This window comes from Octopus bimaculoides, chromosome 14 (assembly GCF_046866305.1).
Source record: "Octopus bimaculoides isolate indiv1 chromosome 14, ASM4686630v1, whole genome shotgun sequence".
NCBI lineage: Eukaryota > Metazoa > Mollusca > Cephalopoda > Octopoda > Octopodidae > Octopus > Octopus bimaculoides.
In genome coordinates, this window is record NC_142941.1 from 14,371,654 (window position 1) to 14,394,153 (window position 22,500).

At 34.9% G+C, this 22,500-nt stretch overlaps 1 protein-coding gene across 4 annotated transcripts in view; it reads left to right on the top strand.

The window, feature by feature from the left end:
* The window catches only part of LOC106880782 (protein slit), a 383,833-nt gene extending 361,452 nt beyond the window's left edge, over nt 1-22,381 (top strand). For 2 of the 4 annotated variants that reach the window (XM_089362359.1, XM_089362357.1), the window contains 12 exons: nt 1,455-1,526; nt 2,116-2,187; nt 3,646-3,717; nt 4,644-4,807; nt 5,479-5,695; nt 6,560-6,699; nt 8,642-8,735; nt 9,602-9,879; nt 13,330-13,797; nt 15,367-15,576; nt 17,962-18,096; nt 21,738-22,381. In XM_089362359.1, the coding sequence (XP_089218485.1) occupies nt 1,455-1,526; nt 2,116-2,187; nt 3,646-3,717; nt 4,644-4,807; nt 5,479-5,695; nt 6,560-6,699; nt 8,642-8,735; nt 9,602-9,879; nt 13,330-13,797; nt 15,367-15,576; nt 17,962-18,096; nt 21,738-21,964 (2,149 nt within the window). In that variant the 3' untranslated portion in view covers nt 21,965-22,381. The remainder of the gene's footprint in view (nt 1-1,454; nt 1,527-2,115; nt 2,188-3,645; nt 3,718-4,643; nt 4,808-5,478; nt 5,696-6,559; nt 6,700-8,641; nt 8,736-9,601; nt 9,880-13,329; nt 13,798-15,366; nt 15,577-17,961; nt 18,097-21,737) is intronic. The other 2 variants (XM_089362360.1, XM_089362361.1) reach the window with 1 other exon arrangement.
* The last annotated feature ends 119 nt before the right edge of the window (nt 22,382-22,500 follow it).

The window sequence follows — 22,500 nt, forward strand, 5'->3', positions numbered from 1 at the left end:
GAGTGATCTAATGTATAGTACAAACATTTGATCACTATAAACAAATCTGTTGCATGGTCGCTCAGCAAGAAAATGCTCACCTGTCAGCTATGACAGGAGATTCCATGAAACTGTAGTAACATGAAATGATGTGACTTGCTCAAGCACACAATTCCCTTCCTAAGCCAGGAATTGAACACATGACTTCATTATCATAAACCAAGGATGCTAACTACTATGCCATGTGCCTTAACACCTTGAGGTGTGAATGCTATAAAACAAAGATGTCAGCTCCAGGTGAGCTGAGAATATAATGCAGATGGCCTCCTGATTCAGAGGCAATTCATTGCATTGTTACCATGTATTTAACCCATATATGCCCATAAAAAATATAAAGTCTTAAATTTTCACTGTATATAGATTAAACGTTACGGTAAACTTTCACCATCTGGAGATGATGGACAGTATGCAACTGTTAGTTATGGGTGTCACCTACCCACTGAACATTTCATATTCTTAGTCAGATGCTTCCCAGCGAGTTCATGTCCAAACAAGTTGGAGCAGGTTTTGTCCAGCAAAAACGCAACCAGGGGTACATATAGGTTTAATATCCATGTGGAGGTGTGTGGTTAAGTGGTTAGGTTGTTGGAATCATGACATTGAGATTGTAGTTTTGCTTCTTGGACCAGGCAACACGTGTTCTTGAACAAAACCCTGCATTTTACATTGTTCCAGTCTACTCAGCTACCAAAAATGAGTAGCCCTGCTATGGACTGATGTCCCATCCAGGGAAGAATATATACACCACACCACAGAAACTGGGAAAAATACCCCTATAAGTCTATATTACTTGGGAAGGATCTCTCTCTCTCTCTCTCTCAATTCTAATTAATATCCATAGACGTAGGAGTGGCTGTCATAGACGTAGGAGTGGCTGTGTGGTAAGTAACTTGCTTACCAACCACATGGTTCCAGGTTCAGTTCCACTGCATGGCACCTTGGGTAAGTGTCTTCTACTATAGCCTTAGGTCATCCAAAGCCTTGTGAGGGGATTTGGTAGACGGAAACTGAAAGAAGCCCGTCGTATATATGTATATATATGTATGTGTGTGTGTGTGTGTGTGTGTGTGTTTGTGTGTCTGTGTTTGTCCCCCCCAACATCACTTGACAACCGATGCTGGTGTGTTTACGTCCCCTTAACTTGTTGGTTCAGCTAAAGAGACAGATAGAATAAGTACTAGGCTTACAAAGAATAAGTCCTGGGGTCGATTAGTTCGACTAAAAGGTGGTGCTCCAGCATGGCCACAGTCAAATGACTGAAACAAGTAAAAGAGTATAGGAAAGGTAACAACAAGGCCTTTCACATTTGACAACACATAAAAATAAAGAGGACGCTTTCTACCTGGTCAAATGAACCTAATATTTAATATAACACTTTCCCACTTTGACTGTATTTTATATACTTGTATTTCCAGAGACCTCAGCTACAACCAGATTGAAACTCTGCCGGATTATGCTTTTGCCAACCTTTCTCATATGTCAACTCTGTAAGTCAGTCATTGTTTTTGTTTCTTTCATTTATTACTAACTGTTCTTCTATTATTCTTGTAGGTATATTCTTACTTCTATTATTCTTGTAGGTGTATTCCTCCACTGAATTACTATTTTCTCTCCTCTTCTGTGAGATTCTGGACAAATATATATATATATATATATATATACATTTCCAATTTATATATATATATATATATATATATATATATACTCAAATATATAAAAACACTACACTCATTATTATATTAGGAGATTTTCAAGCATAGAAGTCAACATAGTATATAGTGTAACCATGTCATGTAAATATATAAATTTTGTGACTTACTTACCAAATCCTGTTGCATTTTACTTGGAATTTTGGGTCCTCCAAAGTTGTCTTGGTGTATAAGTCAACCTACCTTTTTTTTTTTTTTTGGCCTGTAAATTCTGATTTGAAAATTTAAAACTGTATGCCAGAAAATGCTGAAAATTCATATTAACACTTAGACATTTAAACATCGCTTCTGTTTCTTTTTTTTTTTTTTTTTTCCTGCTTCCATTTCAATTGATGCCACCAACACCAACACCGACTGGTTTCTACAGAATACTCAGTTATAATCCACTTCAGTGTGTTGCTGAAACAAGTTTCTCTGGACTTACCAAATTACGAATACTGTAAGTATTGACAAATTACGATGATGATTATTATTGTTATTATTATTATTATTATTATTATTATTATTATTATTATTATTATTATTATCATTATCATCATTATTATTATTCATCTGTCTTTACTGTTTGAGTTCAAATTCTGCTGAGATCGTCTTTGTCCTTCATCCTTTCAGGATCAGTGAAATATAAATACAAAGATTGCCTTTTGGTATTAATACTGCTTCTGTTGCTAATTATTTCTAAATAAGCTTGCTGGTTATTTGCAACATTAGTGCTTGAAAGGTCACTGGAATTCTATACATTGCTGGCTGTCACTGAGGAATGCAGTACATCGAAACCATGTGATCTGGCAGTTTCGGAAACCCAAAGCAGATGATTCTCATCTGCTAATGATGTGTGTGTGTGTGTGCATGTGTGTGTGCATGTGTGTGTGCATGTGTGTGTGTGTGTGTGTGTGTATGCGTGTGTGTGTGCGTATTTATGCACCATGAGTGCATATAAGAAGCCCTCTCAAGGTGAATACTTCAGCATTCAATGTTCTAACAAAACATCCACATTAAGTTGGATATAAAGATAGCTTCGAGCCTCATTAGTCATCAGAGGCATAAACACCGAGAGAGGGGAAGAACTGCTGAAGAAGAAGCCAAATAAATTATCAGACAAATGATAAAATGCAAACAATATATATATATATATATATATATATATATATATATACTCCCTAACTGGCTCCTATGCCAGTGACATGTAAAAAGAACCCACTACACTCTCATTGTGGTTGGCGTTAGGAAGAGCATCCAGCTGTAGAAAACTTGCCAGATCAGATTGGAGCCTGACTTGCCAGTCCTCAGTCAAACCATTGAACCCATGCCAGCATGGAAGGCAGACATTAAACGATGATGATGATGATGATGCTATACACACGCACACACACACACACAGTGGGCTTCCACAAAGTTTCTGTCTAAAAATTCATCACAAGTCATTTATAGGCCAGTTAAGTTAGGCATTTACCTTCTCAGGTGATGCCAGCTCATAGGGGCTGGTTTCCTGGTTTCCATGCCGTATAAATTCTCCCTGACTGGAGCAACGTGAAATGAAGTGTTTTGCCCAAGAATATAACACGTTGCCCAGTCCAGGAATTGAAACCACAATCTTACAATTACGAGTCCAACACCTTAACCACTAAGCTACACACCTCCACATTTACAGACTAGGAACAGTAGAGATGCAGTGCAACGAAGCTGATCTCAAAACCACATAGTCAAACAACAACCTCATAAGCACTACACTCATAAATTTTAATTATTCTGGTCTAATTAGAAAACCCTTTTAATTGTAGTAATTTCTCAATTATACATTTACCTTGGTTAATGTTATAATCACCTTAGAAATATCACTATTAATGTCATAATCACCCTATCATTGTCATGGTTAATGTTATAATTTCTTTCAAAGGTCTCTGCATGAGAACAAGCTGTCTACCATTCCATATGGAACCTTCAAAGATCTTCATTCGTTAACCCATATGTAAGTATAAAAGAAACCAATTAAAATTTTACTACTTAACTCTTTTACCATATTCCGTTACTGTATTTATTTTGAGATGCTCTGTATTTCTTTCAATTACTTTAAATATAACAAAGAATTTAGTAAAATCATTTAGTTGTCATTCAGCTAGTGTTAGGAACATAAATTGCGACTAAGGTTTGGTGGAAGAATTTAAACAAGACATTTGTACTCAGAGCCAGAGCTGGTTTCAGCTGGGTTGGTAACGAAAGGGTTAATTAGGAAAATAATGAAGAATTTAGTAAAGTAACTGTCATCATTAAACTGGTATTTGACATTTAGATATAAGATATGAAATTTTGATGGAAGGTTTTAAATAAAATCTCTTTAAAACATGATGTTTGTGTATATATATGTGTGTGTGTGTGTGTGTGTGTGTGTGTGTGTGTGTGTGAAGGCACATGGCTCAGTGGTTAGAGCGTCGATCTTACGACAGTGAGGTTGTGAGTTCGAATCCCAGACCAGGCTGCACATTGTGTTCTTGAGCAAGATACTTTATTTCACGTCGCTCCAGTTCACTCAGCTGTAGAAATGAGTTGCGACGTCACAGGTGCCAAGCTGTATCAGCCTTTGCCTTTCCCTTGGATAACATCGGTGGTGTGGAGATGGGAGGCTGGTATGCATGGGCGACTGCTGGTCTTCCATAAACAACCTTGCCCGGACTTGTGCCTAGGAGGGTAACTTTCTGGGTGCAATCCCATGGTCATTTGTGACCAAAGGAGTTCTCTGACACATATACATGTGTGTGTAAGTGTGTGTATTGTTTAATGTACATATATATATATATATATGCGTGTGTGCATATTTTTTAATGTACATATATATAATATAATAGATATAGTGTGACTATATATATATGTAAATATAACCAATCTCTTTTATTCCAGCGTTCTTGGAGGAAATCCATTATACTGTGACTGCAACCTCAAATGGCTTTCTGATTGGATAAAAAAAGATTTTCTTGAACCTGGCATTGCTACATGTGCCGGACCACCGCCAATGTCTAACAAACTCCTTCTCACTACGCCTTCCTATAATTTCCAGTGTGGAAGTAAGTACATGAATCTCACTCTCTCTCTTTCTCTCTCTCTCTCTCTCTCTCTCTCTCTCTCTCTCTCTCTCTCTCTCTCTCTCTTTCTCTTTGTATATATATATATATATATATATATATATACAATTGAAAACATTGAAGTCAACATGAAGGGGTACAGTTGGACATTTCTGTTTTAATCACTACAATTGTTTCCACTCATCATAGTTCTCCAGGTGTGCAAATACTTGATTAGGCAACTGTTTCTTTGCATTATGAGATCTAGTTGTGTTTCCTCAGGCGATATGTAAATATTGTCTCTGTAAGAATATCCTATCTGTCTGTCATGATCTGAATTTAGTAGTAGTCACTGAGCTTATCAGGAGGTGTTGTTGCTGAAGGGCCATTGGCAAACTGCTTTGAATGTGTAGATGTAGTGGGATGGTGATTCTGCTACTGTTAAAGTGGTTGCCATTTTAAAGGGAATGGCACTTGATTTCTTTTCAGTAGAAAAAAAAATCTGTTTTTAGATTGAGATGGATATTGTGAAAAATATCTATTATATACATACACACACACACACATACACACACACGCATACATACATACATACATACATACATATATGTATGTATACACTTGCTTTCTCCTGACTTGTTATAATGACTCCCTCTCATTTTCATTTATAACAGAAAAACCAGACCCAGTAGTAATGTCCAAGTGTAACGCCTGCTATGAGAACCCTTGTCAACACGGTTCCACTTGTACGGTGGTCTCGTTCCAGAATTTCACCTGTTCTTGTACACCGGGTTATTATGGCACCAAGTGTGAGAAAGAGATCGATTCATGCTTCGGCAACCCTTGCTACAATGGGGCTACTTGTGAAGTTTTGGACAACGGCAGATTCATGTAAGTTAAACAGATACAGCTTTTCTTTCTTTCTTTCTTTCCTCCCTTTCTTCCTTCAATTACCTAATTCCCCTGCTACTACCCTTAGGTCTGTCATGATCTCTAGGACTCATAAGGCTGGAGCTCAAATCCAATTTCCATGGGGTACATATGACTGAGGATTCAATACTTTCCCTGAAACAAGACACCAGTCCATTGAAGCCTTTAACTTCAACGTTTTATCTATCCCCACTTTCTTTCTCTGTCTGCTCCCATGATTACTTGTGCCACAAGCTTCTGTGAAAGGCCAGATCTGGCTAGTTTGAACATAAAATAGAGAAAATTTGGGGCCAGATATGGCCAATTTAAATGCTAAAGGGTTAAATATGTCATTAAAATTTTTTTTTTAATATGTCACTATTTAAAAAAATTTTGAGAGCTGTGACACAATTGATATTAACCCTTCTGATACCATCTGACCTAAGACTGCCTCTGTTTCTGATTCTATGTTACAAACTTCTCATTTCCATCAAAATTTATTGTTAATTTATGCTCCAAACACCAAATTAATAATGACAAAGTTCTGATGTTAGATTCTTCATTATTTTCAAAATTAATTGAAACAAAGGTGGTATATTTTAACTCAAATATGGTAACATGAAGTTTAAAGAGACGTAAATTAAAACTTTCCCTCAAAAGTTATTTCAATAAATTCTTTGTTAATTTCAAAACTAATTGAAACAAAGGCAGCGTGTATCAAGCAAAATATGGTAACAAAAGGGGTAATGTCACACTTAATCATATCTTTGAAAAAACGAAAAGATAAAACCAGTTTCTGTTGTGTTGATATAATCATTTCTCTCTGATTTGAAATTCATCTTGCAGATGTCACTGTCCACGAGGCTTCAATGGTTATCGCTGTGAATCCAACATAGATGACTGTACAAACCATTCCTGCCAGAATAATGCCACTTGCATTGATTTAGTGGAAACATATACCTGTCAATGTCCTATTGGTTATATAGGTGAGTATAATTTTTATACAGATGTGTATCTCTTTCAATCATCATCATTTAACATCCATTTCCCATGCTAGTATTGGTTGGACAGTTTGACAGGAGCTGACCAGCTGAAGGCCTATTTAAGCTCCAAGTCTGTTTTGGCACAGTTTCTATGGCTGGATGCCCTTCCTGACACCAACCACTTCACAGAGTGTACTGTGTGCCTTTTACACATCACACGTACAGCTGCTTTTTATGTGGTACCAGCATCTACGAACCTGCAAGATTAGGGGATACTCAGCTGGGGTGGGTTGCAGGAGATGAGCCTGTATGCAAGAACAATCATGCTTTAACTTAGCTTGACATGTCTTTTCAAGTACAGCAAACCGCTATGAGTCTCCATCTCCTGTCATACCTTCCACGAATCCCAATGTCTGTAGATCCTTTCTCACCTCTTCATTCCACATCTTCCTGGGTCTACTCCTCCCACATGTTCCCTCTACAATTAGAGATTAGCACCTCTTGATGCAACTGTCTTCACGCACATATATATTTATGTGTATGTGTGTGGGTGTGGGTGTAAGAGTATAAGTATAAATGTGGTTATAGGCACAGGAGTGACCGTGTGGTTAAGAAGCTTGCTTCCCAGCCAAGTGGTCTTGAGTTGAGTCCTGCAGTGTGACATCTTGAGTGTCTTCCACTATACCCTGAGGTCAACCAAAGCCTCGTGAGTGGATTTGGTAGACAGAAACTGAAAGAAGGCAGTGAGCTGGCAGAAACGTTAGCACATCGGGTGAAATACTTAGCGGTATTTCGTCTACCATTACGTTCTGAGTTCAAATTCCGCCGACGTCCACTTTGCCTTTCATCCTTTCAGGGTCGATGAATTAAGGACCAGTTACGCACTGGGCTCGATGTAATCGACTTAATCCCTTTGTCTGTCCTTGTTTGTCCCCTCTGTGTGTAGCCCCTTGGGGGCAATAAAGAAATAATAAACTGAAAGAAGTCCCTTTAAGATATAGAGCAGTAGTTCTCAACCAGGGTACATATGACCCTTAAGGGTCCATATAATATTTTGTTGTAAAAATTTATGTGCAGTAAATTGTTTATACTTCCACAACACACAAAATATTAAAAATTTTTTTAAATACAATTCCCAATATTTTAATTATAAAAATACAGTAGGATTTTACTTAAACATTGGATTGCTGTGGAGGTCCAGTAGAGTAAAATAGAAACCAAAAGGATCCACAGGTAATAAAAAAAATGAACCACTGATTTAGGTAAAAAAAAAAAAGAACCTGTTGTATTCCTCTTGGGGGACTCGCAAAGAAAACACAAGTTGTACTATTTAGTTATCACATTTATTTATTAACTATATACAAAGAACTCACTCACCGAATGTTCGTTATCAAGAAACAAGAATGTTGTCCTCGCCATATATATCAATAACATTCAGCCTCGACAGTCATTCAAAACAACAACGAAACAGGGACCTCAGACGAACTATATTGAAATATGGGACTTCAGACGAACAACAAACAAATCTAACAGTCCATATAACAGAACCGCTGATTTAGAGTGCCAAGAAACTCTGCATACCTCAAAACCAGTTGAAACAAATTACCCCGTAGGTGAATGAGAACAGTAGATTGTGAAATTTTGCTGTTATTTCAACTCATCAGTACTCTCAAAACAAAATTTAATTTTAATTCAATTTTGCTTTACCTGTGCCAAGTTGTTGCACATCAGAATATAAATTCTATGATATCTGCACATATCTCAGACCAGGAATTTGAGTTTGTGAAGTTCTAGAGCTCATGACAGACTTAATACATGATAGAATCAACTATAAGCTCTCCCCTACACACATACAGCTTTTTAACTCTGTTATTGATTATTATTATTATTATTATTATTATATTGATTTTACACTCTAACTTTTTCTGCTATGGCTTACTTTCAGGTAAACACTGTCAGAAGAAGATTGTGTTTTGTGAAGGAGAGTATAATATGTGTGAGAATGGTGCTACCTGTAAGCCTAAAGGTGATGATTACAGGTAAGTACATTCATTTGTTTTAGTGAGTATGCCTAAAGTCATGTACTTATTATAACCTTCTCTTGGTGTTATGTTATATATATATATATATATATATATATATATGTGTGTGTATATATATATGAATAATAATAATAAATGGAGCAAAACGCATATAAATAAAAGTTCCTTTATTTATATGCGTTTTGCTCCATTTATTATTATTGTTCATATCTTCTCAAAATGTATCACTTTAACGTGGTATCTCTACCTGTAAAACGGCTGTGATATCTTGTTTTCTAGTGTAATTTTTGCTACCTCTGGTAACAACTATCATATTTACATTATCAAAGGTTTTTTAAAACTGAGATAATATTAATATATACATAAACATATATATATATATATATATATATATATATATATATATATATATATATATATACATATACATATATATATACATATATACATACATATATATATATACACATATATATACACACATATATATACACACATATATACACACATATATATACACATATATATATACACACATATATACACACATATATATATACACATATATATACACACATATTGAATAATTGAACCTTTTGATCAGTTATTAAGTAAGTACATATTTGAATTGAATTGTACTTAGACATAACAGTTTTAAAGTTTTTTAAAAATGTACCAAGCTTTTGGCCACAAGTGCATACTCCCCAAAAATGTGTGACTTTGTGCTTGATATTCTATTACTAATTATTGTATTAATAAATGTTTTCTTTTCTTCTCTTTTTTTTTTTTTGTATTATTCCTTTCGGGGTACTTTGATGTGACCCTTCTACATATCTACATACTTCTCTCGTCTAAACCACCAGCTGCGAATGTCTACCAGGTTACACAGGTAAAAATTGTTCAGAAAACATAGATGAATGTCGCTCTCATATTTGTCAGAATGGTGCCAAATGCATGGATGGTCTCAACGGATACACGTGTATCTGCCCACCTGGTTACCTAGGCAACTTCTGTGAAATAGCACCCATCCAACAGTCAGGTGTACAACAACCCAGTGCCTGCCTTCACCACGAATGTAAAAACAATGGACTGTGTTATCTGCCTTCCACCACATCTGACTACATGTGCCGCTGTGCCGCAGGTAATGTACTCTACAACTATATGATGTGACACTTTGTATTTTATCTCATAGTGAATTTATTGTACAGTGAAAGTGTGTGGCCTAGTGGTTAGGCTGTTGCATTCGTGATTGCTAGATTGTGGGTTCAATTCCCTGATTGGGTAGTGCAATGTATTCTTGAGGAAAATGCTTCATTTCACATTGCCCTAGTCCCCCTTTTATCAGGGATAAATGTTAGCCTTCTCGCCAAGCCAGTGGGGTGGCATTATTTGAAAGTTAAAACAATGTAAAAGTGCATTGTTACCAGTGATGTGTAACAATATCTGATAGTCTGGTTGGTCACATGATCATGTGATTTATTATACAGCATCATATTGCAACACCATGCAACACATCACACAACATTAAAAAACTGGTGCTCCATTGGTTACAATGATGAGGGTTTCTGTTGATCTGATCAACAGAACAGTCTGCTTGTGAAATTAACATACAAGTGGCTGAGCACTCCACAGATAAGTGTACCCTTAATGTAGCTCTCAGGGAGATTCAGTGTAATACATAATGTGGACAAGGCTGGCCCTTTTGAATTACCGGTACAGCTCATTTGCCAGCTGAGTTGACTGGAGCAACATAAAATAAATTGTCGTGCTCGAGGACACAATGCACAGCTGGGAATTGAACACACAACCTCACAATCGTGAACGAATACCTCTAACAATTAAACCACGCATCTTCACACTCTACAATACTACTGCAAATACACTACATCACATCTTCATGCTGCACTATTCTACTTAACACTGATTCACACACTACAACATGGCAAACATACTGCACAACACCTTACACACCACTTCTACACACAAACAAGTCGTTATATTTGCATTTCACTCTACAGCATTGAACAAAACTTTATCATCTTACACACACACATCTTTACATATATATATATGCGTGAGTATCTAACTCTCTCTCTCTCTCTCTCTCTCTCTCTCTCTCTCTCTCTCTATATATATATATATATATATATATATATATATATATATATATATATATATGTATGTATATTATATATTAAATATATATGTATATATGTAACTATTTACATATATATATTTATATATATATCATATATATGTATATAATACATGTATATATAACTACACAATATCTATGCATACATACACATAAGCACAGGTGCACACACACATGTATATGTATGCACATACATATGTATATGCATACGTATGCATATATGCATGTGTGTGTACATATATATGTGTGTTTACGTATGTATGTATGTATATATGTATGTATATATGTATGTATACACAAGCATACATATATGTGTAATATAATATGCCTATACATTTTTATAACATACAAACAGAGAGAATGTGACCGAGATGTAATATAATATATTTATTATGTATACATATCATATGCATAATAATTGAAATCTTAACCTGTTTAATCTTATTTATTAAGGATTTTTCATACTTTCTTATCAGTCCTTTATGTTTAGTTTGTAACAATAGGTTATGTAAGTGTATGACTATTTCAAGACTTTTTTGTCAGAATGAAATGATAGTAGAGACATATTATTGATGCATTGTGCAGTTGGCTGGAAAGGAACATGGGAATGTTGTTATAACTGCTAAAATCATCATTGCCAGATTTGAAATCTTTTAATTGTTAACTCCTGGTAACTTTCATAATTTGTTTCATGTGTTCTACATATTATGTGTGTTGAATTTTGGTTTGTATATTACTCTTTATGAAGATTTTGCTATTAAAGGTCAAGGAAAATTATGTATATATATATATTTTATATATATGCTGATGCCCTTCATAATGCCAACCAACAGGATGTACAGACAATAGTTATAAAGTACTGAATACAAAAAGTAGAGTAATAATGGAGTGAATAAGAATATCATATCTCTCACTCACTCTCTTTGTCTCTCTCTCTCTCCATATATATATATATATAAATATATATATATATATATATATAATCATAGAGCAAATAAAGAAATATTGCCTTAAGATACATGGCATATTTATATAAATATGCCTGTTCAAGTATCATAAAAGCATGAAACTATTAGTAGCTCTTTCGGTTGTGTATTAAATTGATATTTATCTCTCACTGGATGGAGTACTTTTTTTGTTGATTCTACCTTTATTGGATCTGTGAACTATCTATCTATCTATATATATATATATATAAAATTATGATATAGGGTATCTAAGAGATACCGCCACGCTGAAAAAATAGCAGTCAAATCTTGACTCTTTACCACAATAGATTCAAGATTTGACTGCTATTTTTTCAGCGTGGCAGTATCTCTTCATTATGTTTTTAAATAATTGTTACCTTTGATGGTTTTTATTCCTATGCTGGCCACTTGATAAGATTGATATTTTTATATATCGATCTTATCCTTATATCATCATCATCATCATCATCGTTTAACGTCCGCTTTCCATGCTAGCATGGGTTGGACGATTTGACTGAGGACTGATGCAACCGGATGGCTACACCAGGCTCCAATCTAATTTGGCAGAGTTTCTACAGCTGGATGCCCTTCCTAACGCCAACCACTCAGAGAGTGTAGTGGGTGCTTTTACGTGTCACCCGCACGAAAACGGCCACGCTCGAAATGGTGTCTTTTATGTGCCACCCGCACAAGAGCCAGTCCAGGGGCACTGGCAACGATCTCGCTCGAAAACCCTACAAGGCCAGTCAGGCGGTACTGGCAACGGTCACGCTCAGGATGGTACATCTTATGTGCCACCCGCACAAGAGCCAGTCCAGGGGCACTGGCAACGATCTCACTTGGCTTGCCGGGTCTTCTCACGCACAGCACATTTCCAAAGGTCTCGGTCAGTAGTCATCGCCTCGGTGAGGCCCAATGTTCGAAGGTCTTGCCTCACCACCTCAGCCCAGGTCTTCCTGGGCCTACCTCTTCCACGGGTTCCCTCAACTGTTAGGGTGTGGCACTTTTTCACGCAGCTATCCTCATTCATTATATATATATATATATATATATATATATATATATATATATATATATCTTGAGAGTTTCGTCCTGCTATGTATATATGCATATATGTATGTATACATATATATACATGTATGTGTGTGTATGTGTTAAATACATATACATACACACATGTGCACACACACACACACGTGCACACACACACACACACACACACACACACACTTATATTGCTACCTTACGTTGGACCATTGGGCTGTTAATATTCTTTCACACTATTAATTCAAGTTTATCTCCCTTTCTCTGTCTCACCCTCTCTCTATTCCCTCCTCTCACTCTCTCTCTCTTTCTCTCTACCTGTTACACACACATGAATGAACACATACGCACACTCTGCCTTCCTTTGTTTCTTTCTTCCTTCAATTTTTCTCACACTCTCCTTCTTCCTCTTTTATCCAAACAGGTTTTGCCGGCAAGAAATGCGAAAAGCTTCATACAGTTTCCCTACACGAAGAAGATTCATACATAAAGTTGCCAGCATTACAGGTAGACCCTAAAGCCAATATAACCATTGTGTTCTCTGCTAAGCAAGACAATGGTATTTTGCTCTACACCGGCTTCGAACAACACGTCGCAGCAGAGCTGTTCCGAGGCCGAATTAGGATCAGTTTTGATGTTGGCAACTATCCGGTATCTTCGATGTTCAGCTTCAAAACAGTAAACGATGGCCATTTCCATCATTTGCAAATGATGATTGAGAAAAAGAATTTCACCATGATTGTTGATGGAGGCATTTCCCGTACCATTGTGAACGAAGGATCTCGTGAGAGCCTGGATGTCTCCGATTCCTTGTATCTTGGAGGACTTCCTCCTGATGTCAATGACAGGGCTCTGAAAAATTGGCATATACGAGACAAATCTAGCTTTGTTGGTGAGTGGTACTAATGGTTTTATTTTTTTTTAGTTTTGTTTTGTCTGTGCGTGTTGGGGTATGTTTATGTACATATATAATAGGTGCATGTATGGCTGTGTGGTAAGAAGTTTGAATCTCAACCACATGGTTCCAGGTTCAGTCCTACTGCATGGTATCTTGAGTAAGTATTTTCAACTATAGTTTCAGGCCAACCAAAGCCTTCTGAGTGGATTTCGTAGACGGAAACTGAAAGAAACCTGTCATATATATATATATATATATATATATATATATATATATATATATATATATATAGGGAGAATTCACAAAAAAACAACAGACAAAGACAGGTGGTATAGAAAACAAACAGATGTATTAGTATAACGCTCGGGAATTGAAAAAGTCTTTAACGTTTCGAGCCTATGCTCTTCCACAGAAAGGAACACAGAAAGAAACAAGGAGAGAAATATATATATATATGTATGTATTCATATATGTGTGTGTGTGTGTTTATGTTTGACCCCACCACCGCTTGGCAACTGGTGTTGGTGCATTGGTGTGTTTGTGTCCCTGTAACTTAGCAGTTCAGGAAAAGAGAGTGATAGAATAAGTACCAGGCTTTAAAAAAGTCCTGGGGGCTGCGTGTACAACTAAAACTCTTCAAGGTGGTGCCCCAGCATGGCCGCAATCAAATGACTGAGACAAGTAAAATATAAAAGATAAAAGCTACACACACACACATGTGCGCACGCAGGATGTATATTTGTGTATACATCCATATATATGATGAAAACAGTGTCAATCAAGGACATAAAAACAGGGTCCATTAGGAATCACTTCTGGGATGCTTAAAATATCTGGCAGAATGGGATACAGCCTAATCACCCCTATTGTCAATCAGGTTGTACAGAGAGGTGTCATACACAATGACTAGTGTATTATAGACAGCTGTTACAAGCGTAAAGAAGATGCTTTTGATAAAAGTAATTACAGAGCTGTCAAATTGTCAAGAAAGTTATGGGGGAAATTATAGCCCAATTGATTAGGAACAGAATTAGACAACATTACTATGTATATATACATATATAAATATTTAGCCATCCACCCATCCATCCATCCATCCATTTATCTTCACCCACTATTCTTAGAAGAGTTGTTGGTGTAGCATCCTCAGGCATCACCTCCATTGAAGCCCTTCAGAAGCAGCTGTCATTAGACTTTCTGACTGGATTCCCAGGCATGACCAACTGAGACTATAGACATTTTCCAACCATCTCTTTGATCTGCCTCAAGGTATCCTACCAGCAGGCTTGGCTCAAGGAGTCTGCCTTGTGGTTTTATTCTGTGACACTCTAATCCTGTTTGTGGAATCAGAGTTGTGACATTAGCCATAATTCTAATTACTAAAGTTCTCTTAGCTCATCATTTTATGCAATTAATATATAATGTAATATTGCCTTGAAGTCATATTTAGTTAATATCGTATACACGAAATACACATACGAAATTGATATTGTTTTCTCTCTTATTTCTCATGGCTTATTTTTATTTTTATTTTTCATACGTATCGTAATACATATAAATCAGGATGTTTCCAAAAAGTCTTTATTAACGGACACCAATTAGACTTCAGCTCATCACTTTACAACCATAAACTAATCCCTGGATGCCAAGAGTTAAAAAAACAAGATCCATGCACAAGCCACAAATGTAAGCATGGCAAGTGCACCAGTCGTAAAGACAATACTTATAAATGCCGGTGTCGGGAAGGTTATTCTGGAACATACTGTGATGTAGGTAAGGTACCGGCTTTGATATTTTATCCTTTTATCAACATGTCTGTGTTTTTACTTGTGTCATGGAGCATCTGATTTTAATGATCGTTTTTGTGTGTACAAAGGAGTGCTGAAAAGTTCCTGGTTTTGAGTAAAAGAAATTACAGGATGATCAGTTAATGATTTTATTCAAAATATTCCCCTCTCAGATTCACACACTTATTGCTTCAAGTCTTTCAGTTTTCTAAGCCCTGTAAAGGAACTCAGAAAGCTGGGCTTCCAGCCAGGCCTTTCACAATATCCTTAAAGCCAGGAACTTTTTGGCACCCTCTCGTATATATACATATATATACAGGGTGTCCCATCATTAACTATCTATTTCAGTGAAATCAGACAATTTTTTGAAAAACTCACATCTATTTATGCGTATCATGTTTAATATGTGTTAAAGGTGTATAAGTTTTTAATTTTGTTGATAATTCTATTTTCATAATTTCTTATTTTATAATTATATTTTCATTTCTGTTGGATCCTACTTATTTGTCCACAACAGCTTTTTTTTTTTTTTTTTTGTCATTTTGGTTGCTATCATTTTGTCTATCTCCATAGCTAAAGAACACATTCAGTTGAAGTGCAGGAAATAACTCCTGAAATGCTTCAGAATGTGTTTTGCAATGCTAAAAATAGATTTCAGAGTTGCAGAGATACATACGGAGCACACGTTGAAAATTTTCAATTACGTTCGTATGTAAGATTTATAAATCTATTTGTTTTAGTATCATAATTAAGTAATAAACATAAAATTTGGTCAGTTTTTTTTTTAATTTGCCTGATTTCATTGAAATAGGGAGTTAATTCTAAGGTACCCTGTATGTATGTATGTATATCTATCTTTATATATATATATATATATATATATATATATATATATCATCATCATCATCATCATCATCGTTTAACGTCCGCTTTCCATGCTAGCATGGGTTGGACTATTTGACTGGGGACTGGTGCAGCCATCCGGTTCACCAGTCCTCAGTCAAATCGTCCAACCCATGCTAGCATGGAAAGCAGATGTTAAATGATGATGATGATAATGATATATATATATATATATATATATATATATATATATATATATATATATATGTACAAATTTTCCACATATAAAGTATACACATGTCTCTACATCTGGTATTTGAGTACTCTTTTTTCCACTTTATTGCACATTTATGTGCTTACTCCGGTATATATATATATTTGTGTATATATATACATAGTGTAAGTATATATATATATATATATATATATATATATATATATATATATATATATATATATGTACATAGTGAATGTGCATGGCTTAGTGGTTATGGGTGTTGTACTCATGATTGCGATAAATGAACAAAAGAAATGCCAGGAAATTAATGGGAATCGACATATTAATCCTGGATATCTAGAATAAGTAGCAAATACCGGAACTTGGTAAATTTTCCATCCATAAGTTAATGTAGATTTCTTACATAATAATAATAATAATAATAATAATAATAATAATAATGATGATGATAAAGAAATTAAAACAAATGATTAAAAAGTAATGTTTATAGTAAGAATAATCATGTAAATAACAATAATCATATTAATAATAATAATGATGATGATGATGATGATGATGATGATAATGATAATAATAATAATAATAATGTTAATAATAATAATAATAATAATAATAATAATAATAATAATCAGTTAATTTATCTACATAGTTCAAATAATTAAAAACATATAACTATAAAAAAATAAACATACAGTTTAAATGAGACGATAAAAACATTATTATCATTTTAATTATTATCCTTTCAATTGTTTAGAGCTCTGTTTTGAATTAATCATGCATTATCTTCATAGCTCAATATTTCAGTGATGTAATAGCATATTTTTAGAACGTTATTGTAGGGTAAGTGTGAGAGGCTGGATCTGGCCAGTTTGAACATAAAACGGAAAGAATGTTTGAACCAAATATGGTTGGTTTAAATGCTAAAGGGTTATGACCATGAATGAGTAGAATACCTGGTGGTATTTGTTCCAGATTCAAATCCCACTGAGATCAACCTTGCCTTTAATCTCTACAGGGTTGATGAAATAAAGTACCAGTCAATCATTTCTCTTCAAAATTGCTGGCCTTGTGCCTAAATTAGAAATCATTATATTTTCTGTCCTTCTATTCATTGAGCTGCGGCCATACTGGGACACAGCCTTATTTCTTTTCACATCAAACCCTTTTCCCCAGCTCAACTTTCTCTTTCTCTCTCTCTCTCTCTCTATGATCCCTTTGTTCTCTCTCTTTCTCTCTCTACTGAAAAATATTGATAAAGTCTATGCATTTCCCCATTGAAATCCCTACTAGGTGAAGATAGAGAAGTGAAAAAGATGAACCCCTGTGACAAACATGATTGTAGGCAGGGTCGATGTACCCCCCAGAAGGACAACACATATAAATGTCGCTGTAGACGTGGTTACACTGGCCAAAGATGTGACATAGGTAAGTTGCTATACATATGCACCAGAGTGAACTGCTACTGCTGCTCAAAGCTTCTTGATTGGCCTGCAAAGACACTATTAAAAGTACCTTCACAGCATATACTCAGTGCACCACTGTCTAATATTTCTCAGTCTCTCTTTCTTTTTCTATTTTATCTCCTTCTGTTGTCCTCTTGCATAGTTCTCTTCAGGTTTTCTTCTCTGTGGGCTTTTGCTTGCACATACACTTATATTATATTTGCACATAGTGAAATTTCCATTACAGATGTTAATGAAACTGGTGACTTGTTTTTATTTTTACTAATAGGATCAGTTTTCAGAAACATAATGTGTCCCATTAATATATATATATATTTATTCATTTTGGTACATTAATGCGTCTAACTGTTTTTTCTTCAGTGTATATATATATATACACATACACACATGCACATGCACATATATACATCCCTTATACTCATTCGTTCATTTATTTTATATATATTTCACACTTTATGAGCTGTGTTATTTTGAAGCCTTTCCTTATGCCAACCTTAACCTGTTTCTCAAGTAACAGATCTCTTATTCTGCATTGCTTTGAAGGCTGAATGTGAACGGATGATATGTTAACCTGAGAAACTAACAACACTAGCCATGGCATTATACAAGTGATCTTAGATGTAAGCAAACACACTGGCATTCATGTAAATGCCCACACACACACCCACACACACACATACACATACACACAAACACATACACACACATACACAGAAATGTCCATATGATGGGTCTTCAGTTTCCATTACCACCAAATTCACTCACAAGGCTTTGGTCAGCCTGCAGCTAGAGCAGAAGACACTTTCTCAAGGCTTACCCAAGGTGCTGTGCAATGAGACTTAACTTTAAATCACATGGTCTGGAAGTGTACATCTCAGTCACACAGTTATGCACGTGCTAGGTGTGCAATAAATTATCATATAAGGTTGTGGCTCTGGATAGTATCCAAGTATCTACCATCTGAAGATACAATCCATGCTCAAGTTAACCCATTATAATTTTCAATTATTCATCGAAAGAAAGAGGAGGGAGAATAGGAGTACTCATGTGTGTGTGAGTGTGTTTTAGAGATAACATGAAAGGAATCTCATTGGTGGATGAACTGAAACTTCATACATAATCTGCTTTAGTCTTCTGCTCACAGCATACTTGAATGAATGATTGATGAATGGTATGAATGAATGATTGATGAATAGGATGAATGAATGATTAATTACTAATTGTTCTACTAATTAATAATCTCACCAATCAATTAACTATCCAGACTGTCACTTAAACAATTACCCAAACTGTTTAATTAAACAAACAACAAACCAAAACAGAAAAAAAACATAAATCCATTAAAACTAATTGGCTAATCAAGTAACAAGCCAAGTAATTAACCTCCCAAGTTACTAATTACAGAAACAAAATAGGTAAATAATTAATCAATTAAGTACCTTCTCAACCAGACCAACTTACTAACTCATGTCATTAAATTTTAACTATCTAACCAAACTAACTCATTAACAAACCATGTAAGTAATCAACCAAACTAAATGAATAATTATTAAAAGGAGCATCTAGTTTTTTTATGAAATTGTATCATTGGTTAACAAGAAGAATTTTTTTATTCATTAATGGAATAGTTAATTTATTAACAAACTTATGAAATTGGTTAACAAAACTTCTAAATTGATTGACAAAATTATTTAACAGGAACAGTCTTAAACAGAGATTTAGTTGCACTGTCAATGTAATAAGATATAAATCTAAAATAACCTTATGTACAGAAATAGTAATATATACTCATTAAATCAGTAATGTAACAGTGAAGTAATCATATGTGAAACAGAAGTCAACTTTACCAAGTCAATCCTTGAAGTAGTGCAGAAACACTACATAGGTATAAGTGGAGGTTATTTAAACAATGGTACTTCAATTACATCATGTCTTTCAAACATATATAAAAGCTGAATGTCTCAAAACTGTGCAGTTATATCTGGTACTTGAATGAACAGGGTTTTCGCTTTCAACATTCAGTGGAAGATCTTTGTGAGAAACAGACTTTACAAGAACAGGAACAAAAGATGTAATTTATGTACGGCTGAGAAGAGTTTCATACTTAAAAACTTCATAATTCTACTGACTACCTGAATACAAGATCTGAGATTTTTATAAAATGTTGCCACAGGAATTTATTACCACCATCAGGACTAAACAGACCAGCACATAACTTTTATTCATTCTGCACATCATAGCATTTATCTTGAAACAGAACAGTGCACTTCACCTTACCTTTATTAACAAGTATATCTGTATTGCATGTGCTTATCTATCTATATATATATATATATATATATATATATATATATATATATATACATTTATGTTTGCATGCATGATAGTATGTGTATATAGTTCTAGTCACTATACAAAACTAATTTCTTCTTTTCTGCTTCCAGAATTCATTCAAAACGTTTCTCTATTTCACTCTTACTTGTTTTGTTCCTTTTTACTTTAATAATTTTGCAGTTATATTTATCTTCAGCAGAGTGGTAGAACAGGAGAGCATTGAAAGAGATACCTTTTGTTGTTTTGGTTCAGTGCATTTTGAATTGAAATCCTGTCTCTTATTACCAGAGTATTTCAGTCAACCATTCTCATTGCCAGCACATTAGCTGGCAAAAGGGAATACAAAAGGATGTCCAAGTCCTATACATTGAACAAACAATAATATATATATATATATATATAATGTTAAATCTCTGAACGAGGTATTAACAGTAACTGCACGACAAGGTGAAGTATATTTGCCACTTAAATGTGGATGACCCCTAAGGGCAGATGTTACTGTTGCTTTTAGCCCCAGGAGAACATCTCCTCCAGATGTTCTCCTGGGGCTAAAAGCAACAGTAACATCCGCCCTTAGGGGTCAGCCACATTTAAGTGGCAAATATACTTCACCTTATATATATATATATATATATATATATATATATATATATATATATATATATATATATATGTATATGTATATAAGGAAAGGAATGTGAAAATGCAGGATTCTTTTAAAAGCATTTATTAAGTTAACCGGTTTCACTTAATTAAAAAGATTTTCAAAAGTAAATTATGAGGTTTTCTGTATCTTCTGTGGTGTCAAAATTTAGTTTACATAAATGTATTCAAATCAAGTGATTGAGTCTTTGACAATAAGAAAAAGTCTGAGGCAATTTTGAGCCACCATCTCTGTATAAAATAGTGGTAACTGTCAAATTCCATCCAGATGCAAGATCCTATAGTCAGATCCGAGAACTATAAATGGTCTGATATTTCTCTACTCACCTTTTTTCAATTTAAGATGCTGCAAACAATTATGGTTTCACGGTGAAACTAAAACTTTAGCACCCACTAATTGACAAACCAGGCACATTTTATCTTCTTGCCAAAAACTCTATTATTTGAATATATTTATGTAAACTAATTCTTATGATTTATTCTGTTTTTGTGTTCCAAGTTCAAAATTTGATATGTCAGTCTACTTCATTTTTTTTATAGATAATATTATCTATATTATTATTATTATTATTATTATCACATTCTTTTTTATTCCTCTTATTTCAGCACCAACTTGCCGTGACATAGCCTACAAAGAGACCCACAAGGACCCTAAGACAGGCTGCAAATCACGGACCAAGGTGAAATTTCGGCGCTGTGAGGGTTCATGTGGCCGTCACTGTTGCAAGCCGAAGAAAATCAAGACCCGCCGTGTACGACTGTTCTGTGCAGATGGAACCAATTTCGTCTATAACCTACCAGTGATCCGAAAGTGCGGTTGCAAGCGCTGCTGACAGAGGTCACTGCCTGGGGCAGGGGTTGGGAAAGGGATATATATGTTTACATATAGACTTACACACATGCATACACATATATACACACAGTCATCTACAGATGTGTGGATTTACATATATGCAACTGCATGTGCATGTATATATATATACATATGCATATACATATATATACGTGAATAGAGAAAATGAACATGTGAGAGAGAGAGAGAGCGAGAGAGAGCGAGAGAGAGGGCAAGAAAACGATGGAGTAAATGAATTTTGGATATGTAGATAGATAGATAGATAGATAGATAGATAGATAGAATTGTAGATGAATCGAGAGAAGTAGAATGAAGGGAAAAATGAGGGGATGAGAGAGAGAGAGAGGAAGAGAAAGAGAGAGATGGGGGTGGGGGATGTGTGAGAAGTAAACAGAAATATGAAAAAGAAGAGAGATAAAAATGCAGAAACTGACTTGAAGATAAATATATATATATATATATATATATATATATATATATATATATATATATATATATATATATATATATATATTC